Genomic DNA, 17719 nt, shown 5'->3' on the forward strand with positions numbered 1-17719 from the left:
TGACTTCCTACTGCAGCCGCTGTGATTCAAACACACTCACTGAAAACACATTTACCTCTGTGATTCACAGTATGACCTGTCTTTGGGAGCAACTGTGGTTTTTTTGATGCAAGTTAAGTGATCAATAAAATAAAGTGCACACCTGGCTTTGATCAGGGTTTCTCATCTTTCATGAGTGTAAAAAGATTCAGACTCAGCCTGTGAACTGCAGGTTCAACAAAACGTATACTCTGTCCAGAAAACGCCAGAAAATACATACACACACACACACACACACACACACACACACACACACACACACACACACACACACACACACACACACACACACACACAATGTCTTGAAACCCTTTAGGGCTATCCCATTTTCAAATCTATTCCAAATCTAATGTGGGATTCGTGAACAGAGGGGAGGAGAGTTAGAAAGGAAGGTATGAGAAACTATGAAGGGATTCAGGCAGTTTATGTGTTGGGTTACTCTGGGACCTGTCTGCTCTGGAGCCTCGGGGAGGGAAACCCCCGCACTGTTAGTGTTACACCTGACAGACATCAGTGAAGCTTAAATGATCTCATCAATCTGTCCACTCTTAGTCCTCTACCACCCGCTCTGTGAATTCTGAACCACATCAAAGAATAAAAATGATTATGACTTCTCAAAGGTTAATAAATGAAATGAAAACTCTGTTTATTAACACTTAATCAGCTTCCGCCAAAAATAATAAAAAAAATTATATACATGTCCTCAGTCAGTAGAAGTTTACAGTATAACAGACTGTTAAAAATGCTCAAGAACTGAGACCTTTCATCATTTAACCGTAGCTTTTAGTTCAAAACAATTAAAAAAAGAAAAAAGTTTTCATCAAATAAAATATAATAGAAGTAGCTGAATGAACAAATTTAAGAGGAATTAACACATTAGATTCTCAACACAAACCATAAATCACCATAAATGTGCCAGGGTTTAACAATGAACACAATCAACAACAAAAATTACCATGTCAAAACGCGAGCAAGACTTGTCTTTGGTTCATTGAAATTAAAATGAGTTTTAAACTCAAACACAATAGATTTTCTTTAAAAATGTTGAAAATAGATTCATTGTTAAAGAAGTTTGGGATGACAAAAGCGTTCATCCATATTCGCCACATGACTGTGAAGTTTAATAGCTGCTCGAGAACAGGAGGTCTGACTACTGAGGGGTAGTAAGTTTATTCAGGTGTTAAAAAAAGAGAGATTTATTAACTCGCCTAATTTTTATTCAAAATCCTGTTATTTCAGTTGCTGTTGAAACTTCTCACTTGTAATGTCAGCCTAAATTTGTGCCAATCTAAGTCAATTAGAAAAGGGAAAAACAGAACTGCTGTTATGTATGAGGCAGTTTCGTTGGATGACATGACAGCTGGGTGCTATGTGAGTGGGAAACTTCAGTCTGGATGTTTTTTGGTTGGGTAAACTGTAGGAGCTCTACATCAGTCAGTTCTGCTGCGCCATTTTAACGGGCGCTGCAGCTAATTCAGTGTCCTCGTCTGTTATGTGTAAGACCTCCTGAAACATGGAGAGCACACGGCCAAAGTGAGAGCCTTCCCAGAACACCTTGCCACATCTGGTGCAGACATAGAAGAGCGGTATCCTCGCCAGGAGAGCAGGGGGCACGGTGTGGAGCTGTATGGGTGCACCCCCGGGAAAGGTCAGGGTGTCAGGGTCCAGCCCTGAAAGGGAGGCCCAGCGACACTGAAGGGCATACCTGGGGAGTTCAGGGGTCACGCTGGGGGTCAAGATGTGACCGAGCTTCTCCTCTTCCTGTTGATGCGACCTCTGTTGTGTGTGATCACTGTTGTCCTGGTCCTGCAGAAACCCTACGGGCAAAACACGACAATTGTATGATTCGTTAAAAAGTCAGAAGTAAGAGAGTGAGATTGGCCAAACCTACCTTAACAAAAGTATTACAGACACATTCACAGCAGGAATAATGGCATGTAGGGACATCCTCAGGTATACTATTCAGTACCATAAGGTCCAGTCAAAATGAAATTTCATCCATATTAGAGACTGAGTTTTCATATAGCCAGAAGTGTTTGACTGACCTTTCTGTTTAAGCATCCTGACCATTTCTTCTCTGGGCACCGCCACATACTGATCACTGTTACACGCCTGGACAAACAGATGAAAGTAGTCAAAAAAATGTCTGGAGGAGAAAAAAATGTATTCTTTAAAGTTGGTCTCCAGGAGTTTTCCCCATAATGTAGTTACTTAGTTTGTAACTTATTACTGGGACATAAGTAGATTTACAGCCTGCAAAGAAAAAATCAAACACATTCATTTAAAGTTGTACCATGTTGTAAACTTCTAACATGTCCAAGAACTATTTCTGTTGTTAGGCAATGTAATAAATAGAGCTATGATGGTAAAACTTTTTTTTTTTTCAGTAAAACCTGTATACTTTATAATGTTGACATAGCATGTGAAACTCAGTTGCTATAAAATCAGTTATCAGTACTCTACAACACTACACCACATTTCACTATGTGCAGTGATAACTGGCTTCATGATTTAAATGTCTTAACATTGACAAGAGAAGTTGCAGCAGAGCATTTATCGTTTTGACGTTTTGCTGAATGTGTCCACCAAAAGACCCATGTCCACAGTATGTTACATATATTGCAGCCTAATGAGATACACACCGATCAGCCTTAACATTATGACCACTGACAGGTGAAGTGAATAACATTTATTATCCCGTTACAATGGCACCTGGCAGTGGGTGGGATATATTAGGCAGCAAGTGAACATTTTGTCCTTGAAGTTGATGTGTTGGAAGCAGAAAATATGGGCAAGTGTAAGGAAGCATCTCCAAAACTGCAGCTCTTGTGGAATGTTCCAAGTCTGCAGTGGTCAGGACCTGCCAAAAGTGGTCCAAGGAAGGAAAACCGGTGAACCGGTGAAAGGGTCATGGGCGGCCAAGGTTCATTGATGCACGTGGGGAGTGAAGGCTGGCCCATGCTGACTCGTGTCCACCGCAAAAAGCGCCTACAATGGGCACATGAGCATCAGTCCTGGACTACAGAGCAATGGAAGAAGGTGGCCTGGTCTGACGAATCATGTTTTCTTTCACATCATGTGGATGGCCGGGTGTGTGTGCATCGCTTACCTGGGGAAGACATGGCACCAGGATGCACTATGGGAAGAAGGCAAGCCGGTGGAGGTGGTGTGATGCTTTGGGAAATGTTCTGCTGGGAAACCTTAGGTACCAACCTACCTAAACATTGTTGCTGATCAAGTACACCCCTGGTGGCAGTGGCCTCTTTCAGTAGGATAATGCGCCGTGCCACACTGCAAAAATGGTTCAAGAATGGTTTGAGGAACACAACAACGAGTTTGAGGTGTTGACTTGGCCTCCAAATTCTCCAGATCTCAATCCAATCGAGCATCTGTGGGATGTGCTGGAAAAACAAGTCCGATCCATAGAGGCCCCACCTCGCAACTTACAGGCCTTAAAGGATCTGCTACTGACGGTTTGGTGCCAGATACCACAGCATACCTTCAGAGGTCTAGTGGAGTCCATGCCACAACGGGTCAGGGTTGTTTTGGTGGCAAAAGGGGCACCTAATCAATATTAGGTGGTTGGCCATAATGTTATGGCTGATTGGCGTACATGCAGACTATTGATTGTCGAGTGTTTAGTATGATCACTTCACTACACAATCTTTATCCTACTGGAGGACATGGTAACTTTTTTTAACTTCCTCTGTCATAAAGCAACAATATATAATAATAATAATAATAATAATAATAATAATAATAATATGAAAATACTCTACTTTAACGATGCAGTGGTAACTATAGTGATCAGAGTTCACCTGTTCAAGTCAAAAAGGTAGGACTTGTGTTAAATCCTGGTGTAAAGCAGGCTCGCAGAGCCGAGTAACTTGTGTTGACCCATTCACACCGATGACAAACAGACATTTTTCCCCCGGTTGTTGCTTTGGTGTGAAAGCGCCTAAGTGTTAAAGACAGAGCAGATCACTGTGTGAGTGTGTGTGTAGAGACAGCCTTTACGCCTCAGCAACATTCACATGTCCATGCCGTGCTATCCTTCTCTGCAGTAAAGGTCTCCCTGGTGGGACATTAGTGACCTCTTGTTTGCCGGCCCCTAACATGCGCGCACACTCACACATACACACACTCGTCTGTAAGCCATCCTGACAGCATGTCAGTGCTAAAAGCCTTGTCAACACACCTGAGCTCCACCCAGCAAACAGCATTCCACTTAGAGGTGGGCTGTAAATCAAACTGGGCTCACAGACCTCACAAAAGCTTTAAGCTCACTCAGAGCCAGTTTTCGCCTCTCTTTACCTACAAAAAGTTTAATGAAGACTGCAAATCAGAATCACGCACCCACCCGGTGCAAAATGATGTGCTCTCCTCTGTGTGCACATGCAGAGCGGTGTTTGCCTCTGTGGTAACTGAGGTCAGGATAAGAGAAAGCGGCTAGACACTGGAGGTGTGGGAATAGCAGAGGTGTCATCTCTTGTCTTGTCTGTGGGAATAAAGCTCATCTCTCCCCCAGTACATTCTGTATTCTCCTCTTTGTACACAGCCTTAAACACACACACACTAACACGCTAACATGCATACAGACACACAGACAAAACACTTCACAATTTACACAGGTTACACTACAGTGCACATAAACCGCATGCATACAAATGCTCACAGCGCATACACATGGCTCACACATACGAGTGTGGCGGCAGCCAGGAAAACAGACCCAGCTATTTGCTCAGCTCAAAGTTTCCCAGAGTTGAGCAAGCCAGAACCTGCTCTGAACTCTCAAGGCTAAGCCATGGACGGGCAAGCACACACGAACACTGCCTCACACACACGCAACCTGGATGGAAATAATTCTATCTGTAATTAATCAAACCACAGCCAGTTACAAATACGAAGATCCTGCAGAGATCTTTTAGACAAATAAACTATGTAGAAAGTGAAATTAGGGAAATTGTGAAATTACAATTTGACAAATGCCTCAGTGATGTAACACAGATCACAATGATATTAACAGTTCTGTTTTAAGTGCATTAATGGTTCTCGTGGAAATGGACGTGACAAAATGAGCGTGGTCAAAGTGGTAAGGAATTATATTTAAATGAACACAGATGGTAACTCTGTACCCTCATCTACGACTGGAAACTGGGTTGGACTGAATGGTTTTGGTGACATTTTCTCTGTTTTTGAAGACTTGATTTTTCCACTTAAGCACTAGAGTTGTCAGACACACAGTTGTCACGGAGCGCATGCTAAGCACAAAGGCAATACAGGTGCCTTCTCTGCAGGTCCCGCACACCTAGCAACATGGAAAGCATTAGAGTGAAAGTGCTGTCAAACCAATTCAAATGTGGAATGTTTGCACAGGCAAAATATCATGTTCGTGATCATCAAGAAGCCCAGCACATGGTTCAGTCACCGCAATCTGTGCAGGTTGATCAGCTGTAATTTTTGAAGTTTTTATAGAACTGATGCCTGCAATCAGTCCACACTGCCATGTTTTTGATTGTGTTAATTATGTGTTCTTTGGATGCATGTCTCCCCCAACTGCAACTCATAAGCTTCTCCTTATTTGCAAATATTACAAATTATATTTCAACAATAGCTGTAACCAGATTTCTTCTTGCAATGTAAGGCCACAGGAGAGCCGTAAAAAATCAAAATGCCACCAAAAATGAAATCAGCAAATAACGCATTATTTTAATTCCCATTTAACCCTACGTGTGTTTTAGGCAGTTGCTACATTGCTGCATTTTTTACTCTGTCTGTCCTTTGTTCTTTCTGTGTTTTTCAGGGAACCTCCTGCATTCTCACACTCCGTGTGGCCGTGCCAGAGAAAGAATGCTCCTTGCCGTGACAACAAAGGCTATCTAAAGTGTGATACTGTGTTTCAAAGGATGGGAGGTGGTGGAAAAAAGAGGAGAGAAAGGGGGATAGTGGAGAGGAGGTAGGAAAGAGAGGGAGGAGGGGGGTGGGAGATTTTTCCCTAACGTTCTCAACACACACACGCATACACACAAACACGCACGCACACACGCTCACAGTGCATTGGCTCTGTAGGCAGCTCCCATGGGAAAATCCTAGACCAATCTCAAAAGGCGGTGCTTTTAGGGCCGATGTAGGTCACATGGTTAGAGCAGCCAATTGGGCACTGGTGATTTGATTCAAATTGTGGTAAGTCAGGTAAGGGGCAGCGTGGGAACTTGAGAGAAGAAGAGCAAGAGAGGAGCAATAACTGCATCATCTTTTCCCTTTGAAAATGTTGCCTTTTCCTTCGCAATGTGAATATCAGGTCCAAGTTAAGGTTAAAAATATTTAATTTCAACTGTCCAAGGTTTCTGTGGTCTAAAACATATACACAGGATATAAGAAAAGAACAGATTTTTTTTCTAGAAGCTACAGTATGCCTTCCAAGGAGAGAAAAATAAAACATACAACACCAGAGATTCATTGTTTGCTCCCATCATCCCATATCTGGGATGTTCTGCCATCTTCCCTTCCCTGTCATTCTGTTGGGGAGATATACATTTTTGTTACCACTGTGAAATGATGTAGGTCCATTGTGAGTGGGATGGCATGTTGAACTGGAAAAAGCAGCCTCATGCTGCCATAGAAATGACAAGCAAAAACAGGCAGTAAGCGCTGACTTCTTTCTCTGCTTTCCCACAGTCATTCTAGGTAAATCTGAATGACCTTCAACAGCGACAGACAACCTCATACAAGATTTTCACTGACAGATGCAAACTAAATGCAAAAAGTAGTTTTTTTTGTTTTTTTTTTTAGAGAGGAGAAAGGACTGGAAACGTCTTACTTCTCTTAGCACTCCCCCACTGAAACAAACTGACATCATTTCACTGTTAATCATTAAATCAAGCTGTTATCTTTGAGTGGAAAATAAAACCTGCATGCAAGTCATCAGTCTGAAATGGTGGGTGAGGTGGGAGCAAGTCACACAATCTAAGGTTTTAACTAAATCATCATTTCTCTTAACTAACAAAAAAGATATTATGAAAGATAGGGTTTAATTATAAATCTTTCCCTTCTCTTAGCCAGAGCTCTCTGCTACAGGTGAAAACCAATCATTCAGATTCAAGTATAAGACTCAACAAAAAAGCACTGGGAAATACAATCATAAGGTTCCAGTTTTAAGATAGTGATTTAGCAGAAAACACGTTAGGTCAACAGCTGATGTGTCCAATATGATTAACAGCAGTTAAAAAAAAAAAAAAAAAGAACAAAGCACCTTTACAGCCACGTAAAAACTCCTTTAAAGCCAACTTATTAGATTATTATTATTATTGTACTGCATGTGCAATGTGTTTGTAGTTTGTTAGATCCTTTTCAAAATCAATTCTTCCTGTATATACTGCAGCTTAACACCGAGAGTAGCGGTCAGTTTTCTGCTATAGCAGGACCATTAAGGAAAATGCTGCCGTGACCTACTAAATGTACTTTCCCACAGTATCCTGAGGGTCTGGCCAGTGTCTCAGCCCAACAGTCTGAGGTAATTACCAGCTCTGTTAACAAACCACTACCACCTGACAGCAACCTGAACTTGGACCACAGCAAAGCCTGTCTGGGCTTGACATCACACACACCTTCCTCTGACTCACCTCACTCGCACACATGTACAAACATATGCACTCACACATACCGCAAAGGCATGTAGAGGATGTAAAAATTCACATGCAACTCTCTCCCACACACACGTGCACACGCACGCACGCATGCACGCACGCACTCCCTTTCCTGACTCATGTTGCATCCACACATTTCACCTGCATGAAACAAATCAAATAATTCATTTTTTCCTCCCTGATTTTCCAATGGATGGTTTTATATTGAAAGTGAAAGCTTATTGGTGCTTATATGCTGTGTATGAAAACATATGGATATTGGTGAGCATGAAGATATTACAAATCCAGTGAATGTATTTGCAAATCAGCAAAAAAAGATGTGCTATGTTTTCTACTGTATATGAAGTTGCTTTATTTTTTTTAATTTTTTAATTGCTGTTTAATTGCTTTCTGTGCTCTACTCAATTCTCCAAGGACTGAGGGGGTGTGACCCTGTTCACCAGCATCCATTTCTTCTTGGCAACACTGTCCATGAATAATATCCTCTCCAAGCTGTAAGTTTTGACCTTTTTCTTTGAACAAGCAGATTATAAGTTCAAACCTCTTTCTTTCACTTTCTGTTTTTTTTTTAATTAAGCAGCCTTTTATTCAGTAGAAACCTGTTTATGCTTTAATCACTGCTCATTCACACTCTTGTCCTAAATACATGAAAAGCAGCATGTACAATATAAGACTGAATATCACTGAAATGGTTGCATTATGTTTTTTTTAACAATACAATGGATTTTTTTAAGACACTGGTTTTGTCTTAAGTTTTATACTTTTTTAAATGGCATTTCCGTTTTAATTTTTTTAAAGGGGTCACATTATTTATGTTTATCAAAGTTGACATGTATATACACTTCTGAAGTTTGTGTATATTTTGGACAACTAAAAACCCAAAATTGGACATTATATTGTAGTTACTACATTATATTACATTCAAGTTGCTATGTGGCATGATGATTGTTGTATGTAGGCAACAATACATGAATAGGAAATGCATTATATTGATTTAATGTGAATGTATTATTTTAGGAGTTGTACCAGATCAGCAGCAGCAACACAAGATAAGGCAAACACTGTGACTGTTTATTGCTGTCCTCCAGAATATGTAGAGACACTTTTCTAATTTCATGCTTCGCTTGTTTCTTCTCCCTCGTCCTCATTCTCCTAAATTGTCTTCTTTGTCAACTTTGTTTTCCACTTTCGATCATTTTCTCACCCTCCACTTGGTCTCAGCATTTCTGCCTTTTCTTCCCTCCCTCCTTTGCTCCCTTAGTCCCTCTTTATTGGAGCTCACTAAAAGGGGTAATGAAGAAGATAATAGTCTAGAGTCTAGCAGATAACAGTCTAGCCGTCACACAAATAGCACTAATGCTTTCCCTTGGCTTGGCACAGTCAGTTCATTCTGTTTTTTTACCCACTCAACCTTCAACCTCAACCTCCATCTCTCCATCTCTCCATTTGAACCTATGTCTTCTCTCTTGTTCTATGTCTTGCTTGAAGCTCCATCTACCCCCTTCCAGTGTTCCCCTCAGTCTCCCTCTCTCCTTCTCTCTGGTTGTCTCTCACCTCTAACCTCTTTCTTTCTTTCAATCTCCAAGTACTCTTTTTTTTTCTCTCTCTCTTCAGACGCCAGATAGCTGGGGCCGGTCTAAGCCAAACAGCTCAGGAAAACAACGTGCTGAAAAGGTCCGTTGACAATGCTGTTCACTGGGCAATGGGTTTTGAAGAGGGATAAAAAAAAAAAAAGCTCATTTATAAAACATAAAAAGCCAGATTAAACCGCTAGCCAGCCTCTATTGATATGTTGCATTTTTTTATGGGTTAAAATTAAAACAACCAGACTAAACAAGTTTGAGGGACAATATGATGAGTTGCACATTCAACACTTGCCCTATTGTGTTTCTCAGGTGTAGTACCAGTTAATCCCCCTGTCAGTGTTGGGTTATCACAACCAAAAGGAGTGATGTGTTCAGATACCCTGCCTCTACACATGTTGCCTAAAAACTACCAGTGGCTGGTGTATGAGGAGCAGATCCTCCAAAGGTGAAACAATTGGTCCAAAAATTGATTAGCTGACAATCATTTGTCTTTTAGGAACATAAACTGAATATATTTGGCTTTTGGATTGTTGGTCATCAAAACAAACAATGTTTAGACATCAGCTTTGGCTTTTGGAAATTATGGTGGGATTTTTTTAAAACAATTTTCTGACATGTCATAGATTAAGTGAGTAATTTATTAAACTAGAATTATGGCCTTGTGGTTTTAATGCCTCTGCCAACCAGTCAAGTTTCAGGAACTATGGTCACAGTCTCCCCTTCCTGAGTTACAGCACTGAATAACAGCCAGAGGTGTTTTTGTACAACATTATGATGTGAATTTGACCTTTGACCGTTTGGATATAAAATGTCATCACTTCATCATTTTATCCTATTAGACATTTGTCTGAGTTATGGCAAACTGTTTTGTGAGGTCACAGTGACCTTTGACATTTGACCATCACATTCTAATGTGTTCAACCTTGAGTCCAGGTTGACATTTGAGCCAGATGTAATGAAATCCCTGCCATATATGCTGATATATTTTATTTTTTCAAGTTATTTTTTGGCAATTTTATGCCTTTATTAGTTAACAAGGGAGTGGAGAGTAACAGGAAATGGGACAGAGAGAAGTGGAATGACTTGCAGCAAAGAGTCTGGCCAGTCGGAAGTCGAACCAGGGCCTTGCCTGTGTGTTCACAGGAATGAAACGGATGTGAGGTCAGAGTGATTTTGACCTTTAACCGTTGACCACCAAAATATAATCAGTTTATCAATGAGTCCAAGTGAACATTTGTGCCAAATTTGAAAAAATTCCCTCAAGGCGTTACTGAGATACCGCGCTCACGAGAAAGGGATGGATGTACAACCCGAAAGCATAATGCCTCCAACCTCGGCTCTCACTGGCACAGAGGCACAATGAGAAAGTAAACAGCTGATAAACAAATGATGAAAATCATTGTTAGTTTCAGCTCTGGACTCTGGATCTCTTTAGGAATCCTAGATGTGTTACCTCTCTCATTAATGTGTTGTTATGAAATAGAGAGCCAAATTGAAACTAGAACCTCTCCAAAAGTAAGAAAATCTCATTCAAAAAATCACATTTGTCTTAAAGACAAATTACTAAAAATCCAGCTTTATAACATAACATCTTTGAAAGCCAACAAATTAAGTGTTATTTAACTTTGTTAACATGATGAAGGGTTGAAATTCTAATAGCAAGTGCTGTAAAAGATACTGAAAGAAACCCTGCCAGTGTAAAGAGTGGCTCCACTTAAGCATACTCTGGTTTGACCCTGAGAAATCATAAAAGATGCTTGCTTGTATTTTTATAAATGAAACAAAATAGTACTCTGGGTCATTACCACAACCATTAACAAGGTTAAGCTGAGAGAAAACTCCAGATGTTCAGCTGCATAAGGTTGGGGACTCCCTTCTGTGTCTGTTGTTGAGGAGGCAAATGGTGGTTTTGGGGTGCTGTCATATGTGCAATAAAGACAAGTGGCTCTCTCAAATATAGAGCAACTGTCAGTGAACATTTGTCTTTTTGACACAGATCTGGTGCACCAAATGCCCCCCACCCCCCACCCCCCACATGCTTACACATGAAAACTGTGTAAATATGCTCATTTTTCCCATGCCTTCACTGCACTCATTCAACCCTGTGTTACGACATCCACAGCTTTCCTCGACATGCGCTAACAGTTCTCAAACTGTCACTACACCCACACACAGCCCAAACAGAAATTCCACCCACTCGACCTAAAGGCATCAACCTGAACTACATCTGCGCACGCACAAACACACACACACTGTCCCGTCATGGGAGAGCCACTGGCAGATTCCTTTACTCAACGTTTTATCGCTGCTGGTGCATATTTCACCCTTAAGCCCCGCTCTTTACCTCCTTTCTCACTTTTCCTTGTTTCTCATCTCTTCCTGATGTAGGGGCACGCAGGCACGCAGGGAATGTTATTGTAATGGAGAGTGAATCATCCAGGACTGTAAATATTGACAGTGGTGGCTGCTGCTGCTGCTGCTGCTGAGATCTGTTCTCTCCTGAAGAACTGTAAGAGAAAGGAGAGGAAGTGACCCTCCCACATGGCTTCTTGACAGACAAGGTGTCAGCATCAGGGTGGCGTACCAGCTAATAATTTTACACGTCCACTGTTCTGCTTTTAAGCCGGCAGCAGAGGTAGTCACAGAGCCAGATCGACGTCTGTGTAAAAGGGAGAGCCAGCGTGGCGGGACAGACGCCAACACTGTTGTGTTACATGTTACACCTCTGATTCAGGGACGACGGCATACTATCTAAAAATCACATCTGGGGGCAGCATTATGCTGTCGTTGTTTGGGCCAGTGTAAACAAGCAAAGGCAGCATAATAAAGGGTCTTCTTAACTGCACTATAGTGGGATGTCTGTGTAAAAGCGGCTATTGTTACAAACAGTTGATTTCCCTTGCGATTTGATTTCAGTGTTCCAGGAGTGAACTAAGGGTGGGCAGATTGATCCCAAAATATCGATAATACCAATACTAGGTCTCATTTTGGAAGATCTAGCTTAGATTTATCTTAGTCATTAATCATTCGAATCCAGCCTGTGCTGTTTTGCTGCATGTCATCCCCTCTTTCTTCCCCAGCTTTCCTGTCTCTCTCTCATTGTCCCTATCACATACAAAAATGCAAAAATGCCCCAAAAATAACAGAGAAATGAATGCAGTGATGCCTGCATGAAAGGGGAGTATTGTCATCCATTTAGCACTTTTTTACAAAGTGCTGCATGAATGAATGAAGCCACTTTTTGTTCTGCTTCAGTCAAACTCAGGTCTCAGGTAGCAGCTATAAATTTTGTCATCTTTAAAATGATTGCTTACCTTTGGCAAATCATTTCATGGTCATTAAAATGTATAACGATTTAGCTTATTGATGATGCAAATACGTGATAAATGATGACACTGCTCCCCCCTACATGAAAACACACAAACGCTTTTAATTATAACAAAGTATCAGTATCAATCAGTATCAACATTGGGGATTCTGGCCCTGTTTTACTTGATATTGGATGGAAAATACATTTTCTGGTATGGCCCACCCCTACAGTGAACCTAGATAGTCTTCACTTGTACTTCACTATCCAGCGTGAGTTCCTTTATAGTTTTGGTTTGTCTCAAAGTTTTGTAAACTTCATCTGTCGCATTGTTGTGTGAAACCAGAAGATCTCATGTATTTCAACAAGAACAATTACTTCACTGGTAGTGAATTCATGGTAGAAATTCTGGCAAATTCAGCAGCTTGTGGCATATTCAGACCAGGCCAGCAGCAAATTAAATGAAATATTATATAAAATCTTATCCTTTTGTGTGGGCATTCTCATTTTCATCTTGCACATAATACTCAGAAACAGCCCAAGCAGAATTTATCAGTCCTGCATCCATGAAGCCATGAGGGTCAAAGTAATGTTCATTTTGTCATCTTCCCATGTCTGTGAGAGTGTGTAGGCACCATGTGATGTATACATAGAACTGTGTGTGCATCGACTCTCTGCATTCATTTTTGGACTTATCTGCCAGCCATTATGTAGTTCAAAGGACAGCAAGTGGTGTTAAGATATGATTTTATTGGGTACCCAAATGACCAAGTAGCCCACAAGACAATGGAGTGAGATGCTGTGAAAGATAGTTACATCATTACTGCTTCAACCTGTTATCAAACTCAGACCACTGCAGAGCTCCTGGAGCTACACAGACACACACATCTCTCTCAGAGTCATTACAGGTATTATCAGGATGCACACAGAGGATACACACACAACTCACAGTGGACAGGCTATGGGAGGGTGAGATAAAAGCAAATAAAAGAGGGACAGGGCTTAGGGTTAAGTGGCAGTAATGATGCAGGATAAAGCATCTGTCTGTGTGTGTGTGTGTGTGTGTGTGTGTGTGTGTGTGTGTGTGTGTGTGTGTGTGTGTGAGTGAGTGAGTGAGTGTGAGAGAGAGAGAGAGAGAGAGAGAGAGAGAGAGTTCAAACTAACTTCAAAGTGTCTCTGGGAGCCTTGTTCATATCAACAGGAGACACGGGAGAGGAACACAACATTAGAAAAGCAGAGAGGTGGAGGGGGGTTAAAAAAAGGGGTGTGGGGTGTGGGGGTAAAAAGGAAGCAGTACATGATGTTGAACAAAGGCTGAAGGGAAAGAGAGAACTGAGGTGGAGGAGGGTAAAGGAGGGTTAAGGAGAAGTGGGTCGGAGGTGAGAGGTTGGGGTATTCGGGCAGGGGAGGGGAGGGGACTCACGGTGAAGGGGTTCACCTCGAGTGTGAATGCAATGAGGTAAAACCAAAAGAAAGGACGATGGAGAGAGTTCCTGTGTCATACACCCTCTTTAATTCCACCCTTCCTTCCCTCCCCTCCCCTCCCCTCCTGTGTCCCCTTCCCTCCCTCCACCGCTGCTCCCTCTCTGCGACCGGCCCCAGCAAATTCCCTAGGGCCAGGGGCAGTCCCCTTTCAGTCTCCAGTGACACAGTAATTAGAAGTGTGGGAACTGAATCCGTCCCTCTTTCTGAGCCCCGCACTCCCATCCGCACCCCTCCCTCTCTTATTCCCTCCTTTCGCTGAACCCCCCCCCCCCCCCCACGCAACCCTACCAACCTCAAACCAGCTCTCGGCCCCAACCCTTCCCCTGCACTTCCTTTGCCACCTCTCTTTTTGTACCCCACCTCTGTTCTTGATCTCAGGAAGTGGCATCTACCCTCAGAAAAAAAAAGTCTCTCGTGGCATAGGGCAGACTTTGTTGACATCCTTGGCTGATATTGACCTTATATTGAAAGCAAAGTATCTGCAAGCCTGCATCATCCACCTCTATTATGATGCATACCTTCAAATACATACAGTTGGTGTTTTTAAGGGACAATTTTAAGGATATTGAAGATGATGATATCATCCACTGGCAGATTCAATTAAAAATCATATGTCCCATAACCCATGCTGTCTCAATCCCCACAGGCCACCTGTAATGCTCATGGGAGCTACACATCACACACACTCACACACATACACATACACTCAACCCCATACCCTTCATTCACCCCCCCCCCCCCCCCCCCCCACCCCACCTCCCCCCACCCCACCTCACCCCCGCCTCCTCAACAGCCACAGAGTCCCCTATCTCTTCGAACAGAGCAACGCTGTCTCTCCCGCTTTCTGTCAAGCCCACCACCACCACCACCACCCCAACCCCCACTCGCTATCTCCGCGGCGATAACCATGGGAACAGCAGCACTGTGGGAACGGGCCACCAGTTGACCAAAATAGACAGCAGGAAAATGGAGGGAAAGAAAGAAAGAAAGGGCTCCCTGCGTCCAAGGAGGCCTGTGTGTGTGTGTGTGTGTGTGTGTAGGAGATCCATGGGATCATCCAGACAGACAGGTACTCAGGCACTCCAGTCACCTCTGGTTTCCACCGGCAACAAAGAGGGACGCTGGGTGGCTTGAGTTGCTACATTAATTCATTAATGGATATGCAGCTTAGGTTTGAGTTGGTGGGACATGGTCAGAGCTCTCCTTCTCACAGACACACACACACGTACACACACACACACTTTTAACAGTCATACACTTACTAGATAGCAGTGTCCCACACAAAAAGGCTACACCCTCAACCACAAACACCCACACCCAAACTGCACACTATTACTACACTATTACACACCCAGTCACACCCACAACCATGCACCTCTAAAAGCTCACATGTAAATACAGGCGTTCAGACTAAAAGTTTACACAAGTTCAGGAATGAGATGACTGGAATGGTTGGCATTCAAAAACTTAAGAGTAGTCACGAAAACACTATTTAACACAAGTGCTGATGCACTGAAATCGATGAAAATAATAAAACTAAAGCACTAAAATGCTCTTTAATAAAAATAAATATATGATATGTCACAATATTACGGTATATTAGCTTTTTAAAAAAAATCATGTTCATGATCATGATGCATTTATTTTGCAAGTAGTCCAGTAGACTTCTCTTTTCATTGTGAAGCAAATGGTAACTTTTATTATTATCATTTTATCATCTTTATGTAGAGACTAGTTGATTTTTTTATTTCGCATGTACCACAGCCTTAATGATGAGCCACCGGTCATAGAAAATAGATATCAGAGATGTAATTCCTTCCACTGACCACATCGCAGCTTGAATACACACTTAGATAAATACACACATACATACAAATAAAGACGCTTGTTAGACTTCATGTCACGAGTTAAATGCTGGGATGTGGTTCCTATGAGAAACATTAGATGCTGGTTTTCCTTGGCCTGAAAGAGGAGGAGGAGGAAATGGGGAAAGACGCGAGTTGCGCATCATCGTCATGTTTTTTTTTTTTAAATACCTAATGCGGGTCTAATTTTCCATTCCATTTATATCCCGCATGTCTCTCAGTAGCCAAGTCTTGGCCTCTACCCTTATTTTATCTCCCTGTATCTCTACCCCAAACTTACATTGTTTCTCTATGATTCAGCCCATTTATATCAGATTTTTCCTCTTTCCTCATTTGTTGGTACTGGTCCCCTACACTGGGCCAATCTAATATCTATTCCACTATTGCTCATTTCTTTTCATTCTTTCCCTCTGTTGCTTTGTTTATTTATCATATACGTCCTCTCTGTACCCCTTGATCCATTCTCTTCTTTCCAATCAGTCCATCTACCCTCCCTATCTATCTACACTGCCCCTCCCCTTTGCTCTTTCAGGCCTTTCCCAGGCCAAGCAGCCTGACCTCTCCAGCTTTCTACCTCTGTGCTCCCTGGGGGTGAAGTGGGGGGTGTCTGTCTGTGACCATTCCTACCCCGCAACAACTTTCACTTTAATCTTACTCTGTGGGTGACAGAGGAGAAGGAGAGAACAAAATAGAGAAAATGTGTGTGTGTGTGCCCGCCAAGCCTGGAGCTCCCAAAGCAAACAGACTTCTAACCTCCTGATAGCATCACATCACGCAAACTGCAGGCTTTGGGAAGAACCAGTGCAAGACATAGTTTAAGGTTTTAAGGCTGAGCTGGTCTCATATTCCCAGGACCTACACATGTACGTACAAGTAGTGAACACAAACACAGACCAGACATTCAAAGAATGCTCACAGAATGTACAGACCTACACTTAAACTGTGAAAACACGCAGTTGAAATGATGCCATTCACACTTTTACACATGTGAGAAAAAAAACAGCAATAAATCAGAAGAGAACCTTCCAAACACAACACACATGCATGTACACACACAAAGTACAATGGTGGAGTTCACAAACCACACACTATGTGGGGGGTTACCATCTATTATCTCTGTCTCCATGAGGTTTAAATTTAATTGTTGACACAACTTGTTCTCAGAAACTGCACACACACACACGCCTGCACTAACACACAGCATGCACATAGACAGGGGTGTCGAAGAAGAAAAAACAACTCAGCCCACAATGGATGGGGTTATTGTTGTAAAGATATATAGGTCAGTGGTTCCTAGTGTTGCTTGTTTTCAGTCTTATCAGCTGCATTAACCACATTCACATGACACTGAAGGTGTAAATCAGTTGTTTATTGGTGGCTACAGACTAAAACCTGCCTCAGAATCTGAGCTGCTTTTTACATTTCCTTATCTTCATTACTTCTACAGTCACAAATTATACAATTCTACAAAATTGGGACTCGTGGAGCATCCACCTTTTCACATCTCTAAGAGAGACAGCTCCAAAACTATAAACAGGAGACAGGAAAACACATTCAACCACAGAATTTCAATACCCCTACTCTTGTGTGACTCTAAGCACAGGCAACAGACCACACACATTCATCATGCAGAGAGACAGCAATCATAAGCTGAAAAGTAGCTAAAATTATGCAGTCAGTAACCTAACATTAGCAAAACACAGCAAGGAAGGATAATATGAGCGGCCTCCTAAAATGCCTTCATGCCATAAGGGACGTTGTTATTGTAAGGACAAACCAGCCTAAGTAACT

At 42.1% G+C, this 17719-nt stretch overlaps 1 protein-coding gene across 4 annotated transcripts in view; it reads right to left on the reverse strand.

Annotated features, from left to right (window-relative positions):
- Positions 1 to 660: 660 nt before the first annotated feature.
- The window catches only part of exd3 (exonuclease 3'-5' domain containing 3), a 39635-nt gene continuing 22576 nt past the window's right edge, over positions 661 to 17719 (reverse strand). For 3 of the 4 annotated variants that reach the window (XM_071466181.1, XM_071466179.1, XM_071466180.1), the window contains exons 20-21: positions 2085 to 2151; positions 661 to 1856 (exon numbers count right to left, since the gene is read on the reverse strand). In XM_071466181.1, the coding sequence (XP_071322282.1) occupies positions 1474 to 1856; positions 2085 to 2151 (450 nt within the window). In that variant the 3' untranslated portion in view covers positions 661 to 1473. Of the gene's footprint in view, positions 1857 to 2084; positions 2152 to 11615; positions 11779 to 17719 lie in introns of those variants that run through there. The other variant, XR_011686315.1, reaches the window with a different exon arrangement.

Source organism: Trachinotus anak, unplaced genomic scaffold (assembly GCF_046630095.1).
Source record: "Trachinotus anak isolate AG129_WGS33_773 ecotype Australia unplaced genomic scaffold, CSIRO_AGI_Tana_v1 ptg000028l, whole genome shotgun sequence".
NCBI lineage: Eukaryota > Metazoa > Chordata > Actinopteri > Carangiformes > Carangidae > Trachinotus > Trachinotus anak.